This window comes from Dipodomys spectabilis, unplaced genomic scaffold (genome assembly GCF_019054845.1).
Source record: "Dipodomys spectabilis isolate Male_0828 unplaced genomic scaffold, ASM1905484v1 ptg000499l, whole genome shotgun sequence".
In the NCBI taxonomy this organism is placed as follows: domain Eukaryota; kingdom Metazoa; phylum Chordata; class Mammalia; order Rodentia; family Heteromyidae; genus Dipodomys; species Dipodomys spectabilis.
Genome location: NW_024871176.1, coordinates 815,613 through 831,291, shown reverse-complemented (window position 1 = coordinate 831,291; position 15,679 = coordinate 815,613). Strand labels below are relative to the sequence as shown.

At 49.0% G+C, this 15,679-nt stretch overlaps 1 protein-coding gene across 1 annotated transcript in view; it reads left to right on the top strand.

The window, feature by feature from the left end:
* Positions 1–9,851: 9,851 nt before the first annotated feature.
* The window catches only part of Cabp1 (calcium binding protein 1), a 29,323-nt gene continuing 23,495 nt past the window's right edge, over positions 9,852–15,679 (top strand). Inside the window, exon 1 of the mRNA XM_042669606.1 lies at positions 9,852–10,469. Coding sequence (XP_042525540.1) covers positions 9,852–10,469 — 618 coding nt within the window. The remainder of the gene's footprint in view (positions 10,470–15,679) is intronic.

The window sequence follows — 15,679 nt, the reverse complement described above, 5'->3', positions numbered from 1 at the left end:
TTGAAAGGGCAGAAAATTTGGTGCATTTTCCCCCCTAAAAGCCATCCTCTATTAAAGGCTGTGTTTGGACTGTAGTTTTTTGTTTTTTTTTTTTTTTTTTTTTGTGGGAGGGAGGGAGGGGAGTGGGGCGGGGAGGAAGGGGAGCTGGCTTGGGGGTGCCAGTCCTGGAACTTGAACTCAGGAACTGGGTGCTGTTTGCCCAAGGCTAGTGCTTGGGGCACAATTCCAATTTCAACTTTTTGTGATTAATTGAGATAAAGCCTTTCATAGACTTTTCCTGCCCAGGCTGGCTTTGAACTGTGATCTCCAAATCTCAGCCTCCTGAGTAGCTAGGATTACAGGGGTAAGCCACCAGTGCCTGGTGGAGCCCAGGCTGTTTGAGTCGGAGGTGGAAGAGTGGAGATCTTAGGTCTCCCAACAGGAATCTCTAAGAGTGAGTCACAAGACTGCAGAAACAATTGCTTGCCCTTCCATCAGTGATGTCACCTTTGCTAAGGAAGAACGACCTCTGGACTCTGAGGTGAAAAGCTTCTCAGTTTTTGCCCTTCTCACAGAACTACAACATTTAGATGTCTTTGCGAGGTCATTACCTGCCTATCCCATCAAAAGAAACCCACAGTGGCTCACGCCTATAATCCTGGCTATACACTGAGATCTGAGGATCACAGTTTGAAGCCAGCCTGGGCAGGAAAAATTTCCTGAAACTCCTATCTCCAATTGAATACCAAAAAGTCTGAAAGGAGCTCATAATCAATAACAACAACAACAACAACAACAAAAGCCCAGAATATTTCAGAAGTGATGTGACTCAAAGTAATAGAGCACTAGTTTTGAATAGAAGAGCTCAGGGACAGTATCCAAGCCCCAGGACCAGCACAAGGAGAGAGAGAGAGAGAGAGAGAGAGAGAGAGAGAGAGAGAGAGAGGAGAGAGGGAGGAGAGAGGGAGGAGAGAGAGGAGAGAGAGAGAGAGGAGAGAGAGAGAGAGGAGAGAGAGAGAGAGGAGAGAGAGTCCTGCAAAGGAGCCCTTAGGAGGCTGAGACAGGATGTTTGAGAGTTCAAGGCCTGCCTGTACGGGGGACCCTATATATGAAAGAAAGAAAGAGAGGGGGAGGGAGGGTAAAGAAAAGAAGAAAAAATACAAATGACACCTTAAGAAGCCAAGATAGCCTGGATTTCCTGTGATCCTACTATTACATATGTCTGGAAGTCAGCTGACCTGCTCTGGTTATCACGGTGGTTAGGATACTGAAGTATTTCCATGCCCACTGGCAAGTAAGTCCCCATATTGAAGGATTGATCCCCATCTTATTTCCCCAGGTCAAGCAAAACACCAGGTGCATGCTCACACGCTTGACCACAGGTGGGTCATTGTCACCTAGGCCTAGCCAAAAGTTCCCTCACCCCAAGTGGAGCGTTCCACTCTGGGCCCAACAAAAATTACCCACCCCTAGTCCCCCAAAACACTATAGCCTGTTTTTGTTTTTAAAATTTTCTGTTTCCTTATTAAGACCAAGCCTGCACGACCTCCAATCCTGCAGGAAGGTTGGTTGCCCCTCGCTGCTGTAATACAGCCCTCACCTGTTGTGACTGAATCCCGTCTCTTCTTTCTCCATTTTCCTAACATCCACCTCTCATTCCTCTGCTAATACTGAAGTCGGTGGAGCGGGTTGTATTTGAGGCGATTCTGGGCAGCTCTAGCTCTCATGCAGCAACATGTACTTCCTTTGCCAAACCCACTTGGTTTCCAACCATGCAATACCAGTAGGTCTGCTTGGTGTAGGGCCAGGCACAATTCCAAGTGCCACAGATGTAACCACCCTGCTCACAGACTGCATTGTGGGCTGGTGATGATTTGGGATGGAACCCTCCTGCCCGGGGCAAAAACATGGCAGGTCCTTAAAAACTACTGGTCCCTTTAGAATCTGTGTGTGTGTGTATGTGTGTGTGTGTGTGTGTGTGTGTGTGTGTGTGTGTGTGTGTGTGTGTGTGTGTGTGTGTGTGTGTGTGTGTATTTTGGCAGTACTGGGATTTGAACTTAGGACCTGGGCACTGACCCTTAGCTTTTTTGCTGGTGTTCTATGACTTGAGCCACAGCACCACTTCCATGTTTTGGGGGGTTAATTAGAAATGAGTTCACAGATCATTCTGACCAGGCTGATTTCTAACTGAGATCTTCAGATCTCAGTTTCCTGAGTAGCTGGGATTATAGGCATGAGCCACCTACACCCCAGCTCAGGATCCAGGTTATGGAGACCTTCCAATAGGAATGACCTGTCAGAGGGCAAGAAACAATCCGTACAGAACCATCTTTGAATTCCATTCTCTCTCCACTGAGTCTAAGTGAAACCGTGCCAGGTGCCCACGCCTGTAATCCTAACTACTCAGGAGAATAAGATCTGAGGATCGTGGTTTGAAACCAGCCTGGAAAGTCCAGTAAGCCACCAGAAAATCAGAGGTGGTACTTTGGCTCAAAGTGGTGGAGCACTAGCCTTGAGCCAAAAAAAAGCTCAAGGACAGTGCTCAACCCCTGAGTTCAAGCTCCACAACCGACCAAAAATAAATAAATAAATAAAAGGAAAGAAAAGGATATTTGAACATTTGAAATGTTTTCATAGTAGTGAGGGCCTACTATGCTGTTAACAGAGTAGTGAGGGCCTACTATGCTGTTAACAGTAGTTGCTAGTCCCTGTGGCAGGTGTTAGGTATCCATATCCAGTAGTGAATAAAACAGACCTTGTCTCTGCTTTCATGGAATGTACAGACTGGAGGGGGAGACAGATAATAAAGGAGGCCATCGTGGCTGGAGTGTCGCCAGGTCATCTGAACTTGGGTTGCATTTCATCTCATGGAAACTGTGGGGATGCACTGGGTGACTTCCGGTGTGTTCTCTACTTCTCATATGTGTCGTGCTGCTAGCAGTACTGGGGCATGTGGCATCGGGTTTAATGAGTAAGGAGCCGAGCACAGTGGCACACATCTATAATCCCAGCCGCCCCACAGGAGACTGAGGCAGGAAGATGGTGAGTTGAAGGCCAGCCTGGTCTACAAAGCAAGTTTCAGGCCAGTCTGGCAACAACACTAAAGCAACCCCATACAATTAAAAACAAACACTAATTAAAAAAATAAAAAACCCACAAATATGCTGAGCAAAAATAAAATAAATATAACTTCTGACCAATCCGTGGTATGTAAAGAACAGCCTTTTCCTCATCTATGACCTTCTTCTCTTTACCCTTGTAACCAAGTGAATTCTGGGGCTGGGAAGGTGGCTCAGTGGTAAAGCGCTTGCCTTGCATGCATGAGGCCCTGGGTTCGATTCCTCAGCACCACATAAGAAAAAAGAAAAAAAGCCAGAAGTGGCACTGTGGCTCAAGTGGTAGAGCACTAGCCTTGAGCTGAAGAGCTGATGGACAGTGCCCAGGCCCACAGTACAGGCCCCACGACCGGAACCCCCCCCCCCCAAAAAAAAAAAAAAAAAAAAAAACAAAAACCCAAGTGAATTCTGTTGCCATTATTTTGATAATTGAAATTCACATCCCAAGGATGATCTAGTTGGTTCTACTTGTCAGTACTATTGTTGTTCTATCTGCTCATTTGATTTTTTTGTTTATTGAGTTTATTTATATACAGTCTGACCTGTGAATATATTCTAACCCACATCCCTTTTCATTTTGCTTGAAAAATCTTGAAATCCTCTTAAGTGATGAACATTTGCATGCAGAGGCAGATTTTTGGAAAGAATCCTTTATTTAGTACACTGCCTCACCCCCCGACTACCTGCCCCATTCTCCTCCTGCATCCTCCAATCACCACAGAGGACTTAAAGCCATAAGAACATCCTGTAATCCCAGCTTTCCGAAGCCTAGCAGAGAGATTTTTGTCATCTGAAAACAAGGGGAGATTAAGTGCAGAATTTGAGTCTGACAACAGCAGAACAGAACAAGCTGGACAAGAGACATCACAGAGAATAAATGCAGGCACTACAGCTTTTTTCTAGGCTCTAAGCATGACAGGACAACCTGGATTGGGGCTGAAAAGACTTTTTAATTTGTTTTTGTAGCAGTCCTAGGGCTCGAACTTGGTCTGGACAAAGTCTCAGCTTTTTCACTCAAGTTTGACACTCTACCACTTGAGCCACAACTCTATTTCTGGCTTTTATGGTAGCTAATTGGAGATAAGAGTGTCATTGGACTTCCCTACCCAGTCTGGCTTTGAATCTCCATTGTCAGATCTCAGCCTCCTGAGTAGCTAGGAGTATTGATGTGAGCTACCGGTACCGAGCTGAACAGTTATTTATAAAAGAGTTTGCTATATACTATTATCAAACATATTAAAAAGAGATCCATGGAGAGGCTAGGAGTTTGGCCCTTTACCCTACTTTTCTCTTTTTTTTTTTTCCAGTCATGGGGCTTGAACTCAGCCTGGTGCTGCCCCTCAACTCTTCAGCTCAAGGAGAGTACTCTACCACTTGAGCCATAATGTCACTTCCAGTTTTCTGATGGTTCATTGGAGGTAAGAGTCTCACAGACTTTCCTGCCTGGGCTGGCTTTGAACCACAGTCCTCAGATCTCAGCTGCCTGAGTAGCTAGGATTACAGGCGTAAGCCACCGGTGCCTAGCTCCTATTTACATTCTTTTAGAAACAGGACACAAGTAGAATGCTGGTGGTTCATATGTGATCCTAGCTGCTCAAGAGTCTATGATCCAGAAGGTCAAGATCTGATGCTAGCCTGAGTAGAAGACTATTAAGACTCTATCTCCAATTAACTGGCAAAATGCTAGACTGGAGGCATGGCTTAAGTAGTAAGGTACTATTAAGAGCATGAAGCTCGGAGTTCAAGCCCTGGTACAAAAAAAGGCATGATCTTTACTGATTTACTACTTTATCCCCAATATTTAGCACATGATGAATACACAGTGATTTTTTTTAGCTGGGTGCTAGTGGCTCATGCTCAGGAAACAGATCAGAAACCCAATTTGAAGCCAGCCCAGGCAGGAAAGTCCACGAGACTCTATCTTCAAACAACATTATAAAAGTCAAAAGCAGAGATGTGGCTCAAGTGGTAGAATGCCATCCTGGAGTGAAAAAGTTAAGAGACAGTGTCCAGGTCCTGAGTTTAGTCTGTAGTACCAGCACCAAAAAAAAAAAAGTCAATAAGGCTGGGTAGATGGCTTAGTGGTAGAGTGCTTGCCTAGCATGTATGAAGTCCTGGGTTCAATTCCTCAGTACCACATAAACAGAAAAAGCCAGAAGTGGCACTGTGGCTCAAGTGGTAGAGTGCTAGCCTTGAGCAAAAGAAGCTCAGGGACAGTGCCTAGGCCCTGAGTTCAAGCCCCAGCACTAGCCAAACAAACAAACAAAAAAACAACTTTGGTAAATGAATGAAACTAAATGGACTTGTCTTCATTGTGTTTATAGTCCACATATTTCCCCCACCCTGTCACCAAATCTGTGAACATTATTTTCAAAAATATACTTCTGTAGGCATCCTATGTATACTCATCAAATTGTCAAGGATTCACCATTGCCTGCACCATAAAGTACAGACTGCTGAATATCTATCATGGTCTGTTCTAAACCATCTTTCCAGTCTTGTCTCCCAACCCTTATTTTTCTCTCACCTGCTTCAACCGCTAGATGATAGCCACACATGGACAAATCCACTCTCAGGCCTCCACTCTGGCTATTCCCTCTGCCAGAATGGCCTTCCTTTGCCCCTCTGAATTCATCTGGTGCAATTCATTTATTCTTCACAAAGCATCTGCAGTGTCACTACCTCTGCTCCTTTCTCCAGCTCCCTCAAAGGTTCTGTGGTCTTGCCTCCCCCATAAGCAAGCCCATATAGCCTCTTACAATCTCGTTCCCTAATGCATGCTACCTGTTATAGGACAGTCAGCCTTTTCTTTTTTTGCCAGTCCCGGGGCTTGAACTCAGGGCCTGGGCACTGTCCCTGAACAACTACTTCTGCTCAAGGCTAGCACTCTGCCACTTGAGCCATAGCGCCACTTCCAGCTTTTTCTGTTTAAGTAGTAATGGGGAATTGAACCCAGGGATTCATGCATGTTAGGCAAGCACTCTACCACTAAGCCACATTCCCAGCCTAACCATTTTTTAAACAACTTCCAAAACTGACTTCTTACTACCTCTGCCAGTCTACCACTCCAGTTGCTCAGCCATGGTCATTTCTGCCAGACCTGGGGACAGCACCTGATAGGTTGCTTGGCTCTATACTTGCCAGCCTGTTGGCTTGCTTGCAACACAGCCGGTGGGCTGTACGGTTGTAGACAATCACACCGTTCTCCTCTCTCCTCTACTGCAAAATCACTGGTGGCTTCATTTGGTGCTTAGAAGAAACCCAAAGTCCTTGAGTGCCCAGCCCCTCCCTTCAGCTTTCTTCCTCCACCACCTCCCCTCTTACTCACTCCAGCCCTCCTGTCTCTTGGCTTCTCCTTGAACAAACCAAGCTGTTTCCTCCTCAGGACTTTTGAATGTCTTCCCTCTGCCAGGAGAGCTCGTTCCCTAGATATATCTGTCACTTGCTCCGTTATTTTGGTTTCTGTTCACAGGGCCCTTCTGCAGAGGCCTTCCCTAGTCACTTCAACAAGCACCTTCTGGGCTGGGGGTGGAGCTCAGTGGTAGAGCACTTGCCCTGCACACACCAGGCCCTGTACCACTAATAATTAAACTTCCAATAAGTCCTGGGCTCGTACCTGCTTTATTTCTTTTCATAACAACAGCTTTCCTCTCCTTTCCATGCATGTATTTTGTGTTTATGAATTGCTGAGGATAGACAGTTCTTTGGTTCTTTGCTGACCTGCTGGTACCGGGGATCGTACAGGCATGGGTTGGGGGTATAGCTCAGTGGTAGGGCACTTACCTAGCATATGTGAGGCCCTGAGTTCCATTCCCAGACTGCAAAAGAAATCACTAGATGAGCCTGGTGCCAGTGGCTCATGCTTATATAATCCTAGCTACTCAGAAGGCTGAATTCTGAGGATTGAGGTTAGAAGCCAGCTAGTTCATCAGCAAAATACCGTATTTGAAGGTTAGACTGAAATGGTAGAATGCAAGCCTTGAGCAGAAAAAAAAAGCAAGAGCTCAAAGTCCTGAGTTCAAGCCCTAGTTCCCCCGCCCAAAAAAAAACAACCAAAAAAATCCCTACTATATAGATGGGTAGGTACATAAGTAGATCTATATCTATCTGTGTCTGTCTGTCTGTCTGCCTGCCTGCCTTCCTTCCTATCTGTCTGTCCTTCCCTCTGGTCTTCTATCTATCCTGTGCCGAGAAATACTAGGCACTCAAGTATTTTGTTGACTCTGGAAGAATCTTTATATCTAAGGCGCAGAGCACAATGCCTGGTTGTACAAGTAGTTTTTTTTTTCAAGTAACCAAATTAATATAATCTTACAATTGAAATGGAATTCTAGTGCATACACAGTATTCTATGGGCTATGTGTACAGGTGTTGCATCTAATTACTCCATGAACATAGTTTTGATTTCTTGTATTTACTCTGATAATCATGAATGAACTAACTTTTCCAGAAAGAAGCTGTTGACAGAAGGCTTTCCCAGAGATATTTAGGAGGAGTTCAGACAGATACACAAGAGTGGCACAGAAGGGATTTAGAATACCCATCAGCCCACAGCTGCTCATCAGCTCTGAGAGATCCTGCTAAGGTACTTTATCTCCTGTGATTTATATTGGATGTACATTTATTTTTAGTCTCACCAAATAAACGACTGTTCTGAGGGCTGAACATTTAAGACAGTGACTGACCCCAAACCAGGGAGGGTGAACACTTTACACCCCACATACCCCAGGTTATATTTGTAACAATGAGAGTTAAGGATTGCTCTCCCACTGTTTCTCCACCCCTCCCTACTCCCAAAACCTACCTCAGTATTTATGATTAAGAACCTGACAGTGCTAGGCACCAACCAGTGGCTCATGTCTTCAATGCTAGTTTCTCAGGAGGCTGAGAGCTGAGAATCTTAGTTTGGAGCTAGCTCCAGGCAGACAAATTGGAAAGACTCTTACTTCCAATTAATCAGCAGAAAGCTAGAACTGGAGATGTCACTTGTGGTAGAGTGCCGGCTGTGAGTGAAAGGAAAAAAGCCCTGAGTTCAATCCCCAGTACAGGAAAGGAAGGAGGGAAGGAGGGAGAAAGAGAGGAAGTGAAGAAGAAAGGGAAGGAGGGAGGGAATGAAAAAAATGGTGTGTGGCTTTGATAGTCCCTTACAGAAGGTGAACTGGGGGACAATTTGCCATACTTTGCTTATTCAGTTTTGGCTCTGTATAGCTGCTCTCTTTGCCCATCCTGTCCTTTTTCTTCCTCAGTGTGTGTGTGTGTGTGTGTGTCTGCGTGTCTGTGTGTCTGTGACTGTCTGCCTGCCTGTCTGTCTGCCTGCCTACCCGCCTGTCTGTCTGTCCTTCCATTCATCTTGTGCCTGGGAAATTTTCCCCTAGTGCATATTTGTGCCAATACAAGGGATTGAACTCAGGGCCTGGGCACTGCCCCTTAGCTTTTTCACTCAAGGCTGGTGTTTTCCCACTTACTTGAACCATAACTCCACTTCCTACCCTTTGTTGGTTAATTGGAGCTAAGAGTCTCCCAGACTTTCCTGCCCAAGCTGCCTTCAGTGATCCTCAGATCTTAGCCTCCTGAATAACTAGGATTATAGGTCTGAGCCACCAGCACCAGGTTTTTTATTCTTACATCTTCTTAAGTAAAAGAGGCAGACAGTGCAGAGAAGGGTCCTTCCAAGAAGTTTGAGCATCCAGCAGGCTGTGGATGACGCCAAGGCCAGACACTAGAACAGGGAGAGTTGCGGAGGTTCCTCGCACCTCCGAATCTTTAACATTCTATTCTAAAGAAGGGTAGAAGTTGGGTTTCAGAAGGGGGGTGCTGAGAGAAGGGAACTAGCTAGACCTTTCATATGCATGGTGTCACATGATGTCACCGAGAAGTTAGAATTATCATCGGCATTTTACAGAGAGGGAAAGCAAAGCTCCGAAGAAGGTGATGACACTTGCCCAAGATCCCCAGATGGTAAGCTGCAGAGCTGGGATTTGAGATTTAAACCAGCCCCGTGTGACTCCCTGGCTGTCTACCAAGATCATGAATCCACCAGCAGCCAGAAGGGCAGGAAAGTGTGTGTGTGTGTGTGTGGGGGTGGACAGGAGAGTTGGAGGACAGCCAGTGGGACCCACCTGAGACTTGACCATCGGGCACCTCCTAGATAGGTAACGCAGCCAGTTACCACCGGGCCTGGCTTCAGCTGGGAGAGCTGAGTTACTAGGGGCTGAGTCCCGCTGCACTGTGCAGGCTGCACGAAGCTTGCCTAGAATGGAGACTTTTCCTTCAGCCTGGCCTTCCTTGGCCATTGCGGCTCCTGTGTTTGCGCGTGTAGTCTACACCGCCTTCATCCCTCTGGGGTCCCAAGTGCTCTGTACCTCTTTTGTCCCATTGCCAAAATTGGACATCCCCTTCCCCTGGGGGAGCGCACCCTCGCCTACATTTGTGGGAGATCAGGGGGTTTGGGGATGCTGCGGGGAGAGGGTGACGAGGGGCTGTGCGCGAGTTCCTAGCCCCTTCCTCCAGGCGCCGCAGCGCCCCCTCCGCCACCAGGGGCCGCCGGGAAGCCGGGCTCCCGGGGCGCGGGGCGGGGCGAGGGCGGGGCGAGGGCGGGGAGTGGCGGTACCTGGGCCGGCCGGGAGCCGGGGGGCAGGCTCTCGGGGAGCCGCAGGCGTGCGGACCGCCTCTTACCCCCCCTCAGATCGGTACCTAGCGCCGGGCCGGCCGCCGGGAGCTCGTGGCTCCGGGCGGGCGCGGAGACCGCACTGTCACATGGGCGGCGGCGACGGGGCCGCATTGAAGCGGCCGGGGGACGGCGCCCGCCTCCAGCGCGTCCTCGGGCTCGGCTCCCGCCGGGCGCCCCGCTCCCTGCCCGCTGCCGCCGCCGGGGGCCCCGCGCCGCCCCCGCCGGGCCATGCGAGCGCCGGCCGCGCCGCGATGAGCTCGCACATCGCCAAGAGCGAGTCCAAGACGTCGCTGCTGCGGGCGGCGGCGGCCGCGGCGGGCGGGGGCGGCCGGGCTCCCCGCCACGGCCCGACCCGGGAGCCCGGGCTGCCCGGCCGCCGGCTGCCTGGCGCTTGCCCGAGCACCCCGCCGCCGTCCGGGGACCCCAGTTCCCGGAGGCCCCTGTGCCGGCCGGCGCCGCGCGAGGAGGGCGCGCGGGGGCCCCGGCGGGGGTCGGCCGCCCCGGCGCGCTGCAGGCCCCGGGAGGCGCCCCGACCCGCGCCGCCCTCGCCAGCGCCGCCGGTCCGCGGGCGGGACGGGGAGGCTCGGGGGCCGTCCCCGGACCTCGGCCTCCGGGGCCGCGGGAACTCCGCTGCCTCCGCGGGGACCGAGGCGGACCCGGTCCTCCACCGGCTGCGCCCCATGCTCAGCTCCGCCTTCGGCCAGGTAAGGGCCGCACCCCCGGCCCCGCGCTCCGGGGAGGAAGAGGCGCTCGTCCGGGGCCCGCGGCCGGAGCTCCCGCTCCACTGTCCCTGGGGGTCCCCGGTCCGGTCTGGTGGTCGTGCCCCCGCTCAGCTCGCTCCGTGCAGCCCCGTCCCGTCCCGTCCTGTCCCATCCCGTCCTCCCTGGCCGGGGCCCTGATTCAGCACCCCGTGCGCTGTCCACGCTCCCGGCTTCTGCCGGGCCGGGCACGGCGCCCCAGCCTCCGTCCACCTCCACACACCGACCTGGACATTCAGGAGTCACGGCGTGGGGGGACCGGGATGTAAGAGCAAGTGGCGCCGAATCCACTTCTCCGGTGGCATCTGGGTAGCGCCACCAGGGAGCGACCCAAGAGAGCTAGCGGTCTGGAGGTCAGAGAGGGAGACTTGGGGTCCCCCAGACTTAATTGGAAATGGGGGACTTGATGTCCTCAGAGACCTGGAAAAAGTTAGGAGATTCTGAAATAGGAGGAAAAGACATCTCGGTAGGCCTGGAGGGCTGACCTGAAGCGCTACTCAAATGGGAACTTTGGAGTGTTTTTGAGGATGGTGGTCAGACCGTTGTGAGGTACTAGGGAGTAGAGTTAACACCCAGAGAACCCCAGTCTGAGTTGTTTGTGCATTCTCGGGTCAGAAAAGCCATTAAGAGGTCACCAGTGGCTTCCTGTGTTTCCCTCAGGCCTTTCTCTCAAGGGCACCAGGAAGCTATTTCAAAGCAGCTGGGTGGACACAACCCTGCTGGACAGTTTGGAACTCAAGCTGCCCAGGAGACAGACAGACAAACTCCTGAGCAAAGCCAAGGTTTCCTCTAGTTCTGAGCCTCTGATCGAGTCTGTGGCTGGGCACTGAAGCCGTTCTGCCGCAGCAGAGCAGGGGGAGTAATGCGGAGGTCTGATGGGAGTGTTTGTGTGGTTTGTGGGGGCTGCAGGGCAGGGGATGGGGGTTCGAGTATTTCTGTGCTAGGATCTAATGTCAACCCCCTGGCTTGCTATGCTGTATCAGCATTCCAAGGTGGCCGTGTGTCTGTGCGTGTGTGTATGTGTGTGTTGCTTCAGATCTGCACATTTCTTCTCAATACACTACCTTGCTGGTGGAGGTCAGACATAAAGGCAGCCGCTCGCGGATCGGGGTTGCACGGGGCTGCTGGGGTGGTATAATAGGACAGTGGCTTGTGGCTTTGTTCCTGCAGGGAGCCCTCGTTAGCGGAAAGAGCTGGAAACAGCTTTCTCTCTCTTTCTCAGCAGTAGAGATTCTGAACAGAGCCGAGAGGGTTAGCGTGGCGGCATGCCGAGGGAGTTCACTGCAGTGTCTTGTGTGTTGGTGAGGAGGTGTAGTGTATGAGGGCAGAAATGAGCCGGCTGCGTTGTTGAATGAACCACAGCAATTCACTTATCAAATATTCCTTGACCACTTACTTTATTCAGGCAGCTGCTGCCCAAGAGACAAGGGTAAATAAGATAACCAGCAACCTGGCTATTTGGGAATTTAACCATCTAACAGTTTGAAAGGCCATAGAGCTACACCACTTAGTGGACTGAGGACCTAACTCTGCTCCTAAGGATAAAAAAAAGAAATCTTCACTTCCCAGTCTTGTGGAATTTGCCTGTCTGGGCCCTTTCTGAGCTCAGAGTATTGCAGTTCACATGCCTTTGTCCCTTCTAACATGACAGTCATTAGATGAACAATATTCTCTGGCCCCATGTTCTGAAATGTCACAAGGTCACCTGAGTCAGGAGGAGCTGGAAGGTCCCATCAAATATTTACCAGCTCCCTCTGAAAGCTTTTTTTGCCTCTTGGTGCTGCTGGTTTTTGCTTTAAAGCTCAGTATCTTCAGTTTGAGCTCCCTGCTGACACCACTTACAGCATCCAGCTTGAACAACACACAACAACCACCACCACAACAAACCCTCAGCCAGGCAGGGACTTTAGTGTCCCAGCTCCCAGTCTCCTGAGATAGGGAGGAATGAGTCTTCACCTCCCTTCTCTAGTCTGTTTTGAGAGTTTTATCCTTAAGGACAGAATAGGGAACCAAGAGAATGGAAATGGGATTCTGAATACAGAAACTTTCAGATAGGATATGCTTAGGGCAGATTAAATTTAGAGAAGTATATTTTCCATGTCTTAAGTTTCAGCATTGGTTTTGGTTTGATTTTTGTGCCAGTACTGGGGCTTGAATTCAGGACCTGGGTGCTATCCTTTAGCTTTTTTATTCAGAGCTTGGGCATTCTATATCTTGAGAGCTGCACTTAAGGCTTTTTGATGGTTAACTGGAGATACAATTGTCATGGACTTTCCTGCCTGGGCTGGCTTCAAACCTTGATCCTTCTGTCTTAGCCTCCCAAGTCCTGGGATCATAGACATAATGCCTGGTTATTTTCTTTTGTTTTTATTTTTGTTTTTGCCAGTCCTGGGGCTTGAACTCGCTGTCCATGAGCTTCTTTTTGCTCAAGGCTAGCACACTACCACTTAAGCCACAGTGCCACTTCCGGCTTTTTCTGTGTTATGTGGTAATGAGGAATCCAACCCAGGGCTTCATGCATGCTAGACAAGCAATCTGTCACTAAGCCATATTTCCAGGCCTCAATACTTTTTGTTTTGTTTGGTTTTATTTTGATCATAGGTAAATTGCTTAATCTCACTAAGCTCTTTGTTTTCTTGAAAGATAGGAATAATCTTAGTTTCCCTTAGGGAGAATTTAGGAGGTTAAATGAGATATGGTGATGTGACTACAGCTTGGTCCCAGTGAATGAAGCAGAACACATTAGTGTTAATTATTATCATTGTTGTTGCTATTGACCTAAACCTAGGGTGTCTTCTTTCTGCTTGTTAGAGCTCCAGGGAAAGCCAGGTACAGAGTGGTCCTGGAGGTACCAAGATAAGACTTTCACAGTCGAGGAAACAGGAATTGAGATTCTTCCATTGACGTCATGGAACATTTCTGCTGCCCCAGGAGACAGAGTAGATGAGGGACTGAGGCATTGGATGGTGGTTTGGAAGATGGTTCTAATCCCAGCTTGAGATAGAAAATGGCATGATCATTTTCATGTTCTCTCTCTGGTCTCTTTCTTCATCGAGAAATAAGATCGACAAGTGCTTTGCAGAGTATCACCAAGTTACACAAGATAAAAAAAAAAAATATGCCAACAACCTGGATACTAGCTAAAGAGCAGCCTTTATATGTTATTTCTTTGTGTGTGGTACTAGAGCTTGAACTTGGGGCTTCATGCTTGCTGGGCTGTATGCATTACTGCTGAGCCACATCTAGCCCTATGTTTTTGTTTTTGTTTTTGTTTTTAAGATGAAGTCTCACTACCAGTCAAACAAACACCTGAGCAGCAATCTGCCTGTTTCTAGGCTTCCCATTTTCACTGGGATTACAGGTGTACACCTCCGTGCCCAGCTTCTTCCCTGCAATCTCTTAGACTTTTCTGCCCTGTGCTGAGCGGACATCACAATCTCAGCCTCCCATATAACATGGGATGATAGACGTGTGCCATCCTCAGCCTCCCGAGTAAGCTAGACTGGAGTGAGCCACGAGTGCTTGGCTAAGGCCAACCTTTATGGTTTTCTGAATAAGGGTCTGTGTAAGGTATTTCAAAATATATAATCATACTGCCTTATGTAATCACACTGCCTCTGAGCTGGCTGAGGAGGAAGGCTTTGAAGAAGCTGATTATCAGCTGACTGTCCCTAGTTCTCTTTCTGTCCCCAGCTAAGGACTTGCCACCCAGCTGCCTGAACAGATAATGTCCTGTCAGAAATTAACTCAGAGCAAGCGTGTCCGCGGGCTCTGGGTCTTGGAAGATTTGTGCTCTTACTCTAAGCTTCTAAAAAACCCTTGTAGAGGAGGCAAATCAAATAAAAATGAGTGGCTCTGGCCCATCCTTTGCCCTTTCCAGCTAAAGAGCCATCTCTTCTGACTTGGCTAGGCCCTTCCAGTTTCCACGCTGTTCTGCATGTAAAAGAGGCACTGGCTGCTCATGTTAGTAAACTGAGCTACTCAGGAGGCTGAGAGTTGAGGATTGTGGTTCAAAGGCAACTCAGGCAGACAAATCTGAGAAATTCTTATCTCCAGTTAGCTACCAAAGAAACTGGAAGTAGAGGTGTGGCTCAGATGGTAGAGTGCCAGCCTTGAGCCATAAAAACTCACGGACAGTGCCCAGGTCTGGAGTTCAAGCCCTAGGACTGGCACACGTGCACACACGCGCACACACACACACACACACACACACATACACACACACGAGAGAGAGAGAGAGAGAGAGAGAGACAGACAGACAGACAGACAGACAGAGAGACAGACAGACAGACAGACAGAGAGACAGAGAGACAGACAGAGACAGAGACAGAGACAGACAAGACAGACAGACAAGGGGAGGGGAGATCATAGTATTTACAAGTGAATAAATTATAGTTTTGCTACTCTGGAATAGTTTTTTTTTGTTTTTTGTTTTTAGTTTCCTTGGATTAGATGGGGAGCCAGGCCATGATGGCTGTGTCCTAATAGATTCAGCTTCAGGCCTGTGTTTTTGCTTTCCATTACAGGGACTGTCCTTTAGCATTTTTTCACTCAGGGTTCATGTTCCATCACTTGAGCCACAGCTCTGCTTCTAGCTTTTTGGTAGTTAATTGGAGATAAATGTCTCACAGACTTTCTGCTGGCTTTGAACCTTCTTAATCTTCAGATCTCAGCCTCCTGTGTAGCTAGTATTATACCTGCTCCAGGTCTGTGCTCTGGAGGTGAGAACTGTATGTGTTCCTTTAAAAAACAAATTATTTGTGTTTACATGGTGCTGAAGAATCGAACCCAGGGCCTCATGCATGCTAGGCAAGCCCTCTACCATGAAGCCATACTCCCAGTCCTGTGTGTTTCTTATTCCTGCCCCAGCCAGGTCTTTACTCTGGGAACCTCAGAATGGGGAAGAAGAAGGTGTGGGTAGCATCAGCCATAGGTGATAGGAATCAGTTGATTTTGAATTCTCCGGAATGTCTGGATGTCTGCATTCGCCTGCAGCTATTTTGGGAAAGCAACAAGAGTGCTTGAGCCCTCCACCTAGAGCCCACTGAGTAATTGCACAAGTCTGCTCTCCACATCCTATCCCTCTCAGCCATCTGTGCAGGTTCCTGTTATCACCCCTGATTTTAGAGATAAGGACACCCAGAGGGAAGTGACCT